Here is a 4,628-nt window from a genome sequence, read left to right as displayed (position 1 = left end):
ATATTTTAATTATATTTTAACATTTTTTTGTTACTAGAAATTTGAAACATATATGTATTATTATATAAATACATAGCATATATATATATATATATTATTATAAAAATCTAAAAAAAAATGAAGATTACAATCTTCTCAATAAATTTTAAGAAGTTTTAAGAAGAATTGTAAGTTCAAGTGCGCTCCATCTAAAATTTTGTACTCTTTAGCCATTTTTCATTGTCATAATAAGAGATATAGATATTTATTCTGTTTTTAAAAAATAAATTGCATAGGAAACGCCGGATAATATAATATAATATAATAACGTACGTAGCTGAAATTATGAAATGATTCATATTCTCGAGATTTTAAATTAATATTATGTATCATTTTAATTGTTTTTTTAATTTTCTCTTTATTATATCATTTATTATTATACTGTTAAATATTACAATATACGTATCTGAATATATCCGTAGTTTCTATATACTTCTCATTATTTATAAATTGGAACTTGGACAAATATTTGTAAGAATACAAAATAAGTACATTTTACATAATTCTATATAAACAAGATGTTATCATTACAATATCTTTTTCAGCGTAACTTCCGCAACATGAAATTACTCCAGTTCTGGAATACATATTACGATATCTAAACTAAAACCTAAAAATTTATGCACCTGGTATAGACTTATAGACTCTAAATATTTACAGAATTAAACAGAAAAAACAAAGGAAAAATATATAATGTAACATAAAGTTTGTGTGATATGTATACATTCTACGCAAATATTATACATATATAAAGTTTTAACAAATTAGAAAATATTGTGATTTCACGATAATAAACTATTTTAAATTTTGCGAGAACATTTTAATCTTAAGCTAAATCCCAATTTTGCAAATTTTTATAAATGTAATTTCTTTTACAAATCATCTTTTTATTTGAAGAATAAATTAAAACAATTTGTATTTTCAAGTTTGTTGGTAAATTCAAAGCTTATTTACAATCTCATTAATTCACATTGGTTTGTTATCATTGTCTCGTGACCGCTAACCTTATATTTTGTTTATCCTCTTCTCGTTTCTGTTACATTTAAAAGAATAGTTCTTGACGAAACGCTCCGTGTGAATATTCATATTTACGATCTACAAAAGGAGAAACGTGCTTTTGATGGTAATACTAATTAATAACTCGAACAATACGCCATAAATTATCTGACGTAAGTCTGATCTATATTGTACATTACATATATATATATTTAAAAGTATATTTTGCGTTTGTTCGCATTTGCATGCGTATTCGCGATATATGATTATAAAATATTTTATTAATTATTGATCATTAAACAATTTTATTTTAACATATATGCTATATAATGCAAGCAATCCATTAATAAAATAATATATTTTTTTTTAAAAACAAAAATAATCTCAAAATAAAAAAAATAGTAATTTAGCTAATCTAATAAACAAATTTTTTTTTCTTACCAGATTTATCCGTTCAAATCGTACAATCTTGTTCTTAATATATGTTATAATATAATATTACTATAATATTTTCTCATCTACTGACGTAAGTCTGATCTATATTGTACATTACATATATATATATTTAAAAGTATATTTTGCGTTTGTTCGCATTTGCATGCGTATTCGCGATATATGATTATAAAATATCTTATTAATTATTGATCATTAAACAATTTTATCTTAACATATATGCCATATAATGCAAGCAATCCATTAATATAATAATATATTTCTTTTTAAAAACAAAAATAATCTCAAAATAAAAAAAATAGTAATTTAGCTAATCTAATAAACAAATTTTTTTTTCTTACCAGATTTATCTGTTCAAATTGTACAATCTTGTTCTTAATATATGTTATAATATAATATTACTATAATATTTTCTCATCTATAAAAATTAGAGATATATATACAATATGTATATGATATGTTTACTCTGTTAGATGTTTTACATTATATTTAATCTGCTAATCTAATAATTTTTACGTTTTATAGTTCCCTAGTAACATCGTGTTTATATTTCAAATCGAGCATTATGGCCTCCTATCCGCACCCTGTCCCTGTAAGAAATAATCCTCCCGAAAATGAAAATGCTATACCAAACGATAATCTCTTTAGAGGAATTAATCTTTTCGAAGAAGAAGATCGTAATTGGATGCCAAACGATTTTGAGTTTGTTAGTTACTTTAATCCTCTAAGAGGTATTATGGAACCAGGATTATTCATTGGATATAGATTATTTCCATCTACCCTCGAACACATAAAAAATGGTACGTATATGAAATTTATTACCTAATTTAAATAAGTGATACTTTACAAATGTCATTACTTTATGATATAGTTTTGTACGTCGGATTGCACCAATCTTTCAACGAATTCGAAATTAATTTGGTTACCTGCCCCTGTCTAACCAGACCGCCATACAATCTTGCCGCAGTTGGTAAGAAATATAATAACAAACATTCGTGATCTTCCGCGAAATGCAATACATTTACACAATATGACAATATGTTATATTTTAACAGGACTATCTGGTAACACGTCGTATTTGCGCGTTGGTGGGTCATATAATTTAATGCCAAACCCGCAAACAGAAATAACATACGACATTCGAGATGAATTATTAAGATATTGTCATGATTCCTTTATTATTGGAGGAGGTTATGCCGCGAAACCATCTATGCTTTACAATGGTCTTGTACGTATTATCGATATTTTCATACGCAAAAAAACATATTGGCTTTTCGAGAAAAATAGAATGTGCAAGTAGATTATTGTTTTATTCTTATTATTTTTTCGCTGTATTAATTTTTATTTTTATTATATAAATTAAGTCGAAGTTTAATTTTAATTATATTAATTTGTCATTAATTTTAAAAGCGCTATTATTTATCTTATCGCCATCTCTCTCCTTCTCTCTTCCTCCCTCTCATCCTCTCTCTTTCTTTCTCTCTCTCTCTCTCTCTATCTGTCTATAGAAACGCGATTTCTATTATAGCTTACTATGAATGCGACAGTTTTGCCACCTGAAAATCTCTCTCTATCTATCTATCTATAGAAACGCGATTTCTATTACAGCTTACTATGAATGCGACAGTCTTGCCACCTGAAAATGTTAATAATAACAGTCGTATCGTTTATGAAGATGATATTGGGCATTTACAACTGAAAGAGATCACAAATTCCAATCAAATGGTATGCTCTATGTTGGGCAACTTCTTCTTCAGTGAAGGCAGACAAGGAATGGTGATCAAAATACGTGCTAAAGGGCGCAGATTCCGTGGCAGCATCATGATAAGAATGCAGGATGTTCTGAGAAGTTATTGTCAATGTTCAGTTGGTAAAAGATAACCTTTATAAGAGTATATCTTGATTAACGAAATAAATAGAAAGTAAAAATAATAAAATTGATCTACAAAAATAATGTGTCTATGAATAAATATGTCTTCCATATCCAATATTTTAGTTTTAGGTGGCGTGTTCGTAATAAACGGGGGACAAGCCGAATGCTATATTACACCAGAAAATTATCCAATGAACCTTAGATACCCGGACGGGTATCTTAGATGGTTAAAGAGATATCGATATGACTGTAAGAATCTAATAGCTGTTGGCGCATTAGGCAATACTAGATTCGATGTTCTTGTACGGCTACCTAACGGATATGTAAGTTATTTCTGAAGTGTACAAACAGATATCAGTTTCTATATAATTGCGCTTAAATTCCTTATTTTTAAATGGATCATCAAAAAATTACAAATTCTGGTTTCTTTTTTATCTTTTTCTAATTAATTTGTAATTATATTTATTTTGTTATATATCTATTATGTATTAAACAAATTGGTATATTATATTTCAAAATTTTGTGCTTATTAGCTGAACTATTGTAACATTATTGGTAACATCAATACTTCATTTTCAACAACCGATACATTGCGAAACATGAATTGTCATAATCTTTATATCTTGCAGCTGATAGACAGCCGTTATAAATTTCACATTTTCTCTAAAGATGAACCGGCCGGCATATTCGTGAACGATATCACATCGGAAGACGGCATATTCGTGAACGATATCACACCGGAAGAGACAGAATACATTGGTTACTTTAATATAGCGCGAACAGCATATCTCTAAAAGTGACAAATTTTCATTCTTGATATAAAATCAAGTCCTTTCAATTAATGCATTATATGTCATGAGAAATTCACAGCAGAAAAATGTTGTCGCAAAGCATTCATGGCGAAGATATCATTTTGAGATATCTTACATTAATCTTTAGATTTGCACAAGGATTATTTTAGAACGCAATAATTCGCTATATAATACTTATTAATATTACGATACTTACTAAATTAGTAATTCAAATGGTTCACGTTTCTGTTTTGATTGACAATAGAGAAACATATTAGAGAAACGTTAAAAGATTCGATGATATCTTTCTCCTTCTCAGTAAACTTTTGCTCTTATTTTTTCTGCAGATGCATCAATTTGTGTTAGACTTCTTTTATAATTGGTATAAATATATGAATATAATATGTACATAGAATATTTCTAGATAATTATATATGATTCTCCGAATTAGAAGTCATAAATAAATATAGAACTGT

At 27.2% G+C, this 4,628-nt stretch overlaps 1 protein-coding gene across 1 annotated transcript; it reads left to right on the top strand.

The window, feature by feature from the left end:
• The first annotated feature begins 222 nt into the window (after positions 1-222).
• Positions 223-4,155, top strand: LOC115234968 (ester hydrolase C11orf54 homolog). Its single transcript, XM_029806418.1, has 8 exons — positions 223-668; positions 1,094-1,162; positions 2,137-2,288; positions 2,360-2,458; positions 2,544-2,716; positions 3,097-3,358; positions 3,485-3,684; positions 3,991-4,155. Exons 3-8 carry the CDS (start codon positions 2,174-2,176, stop codon positions 4,153-4,155), a joined length of 1,014 nt encoding a protein of 337 aa, XP_029662278.1. The 5' UTR covers positions 223-668; positions 1,094-1,162; positions 2,137-2,173.
• The last annotated feature ends 473 nt before the right edge of the window (positions 4,156-4,628 follow it).

This window comes from Formica exsecta, unplaced genomic scaffold (genome assembly GCF_003651465.1).
Source record: "Formica exsecta isolate Colony F162 unplaced genomic scaffold, ASM365146v1 scaffold108, whole genome shotgun sequence".
NCBI lineage: Eukaryota > Metazoa > Arthropoda > Insecta > Hymenoptera > Formicidae > Formica > Formica exsecta.
This window is presented reverse-complemented; position numbering and strand designations above follow the sequence as displayed.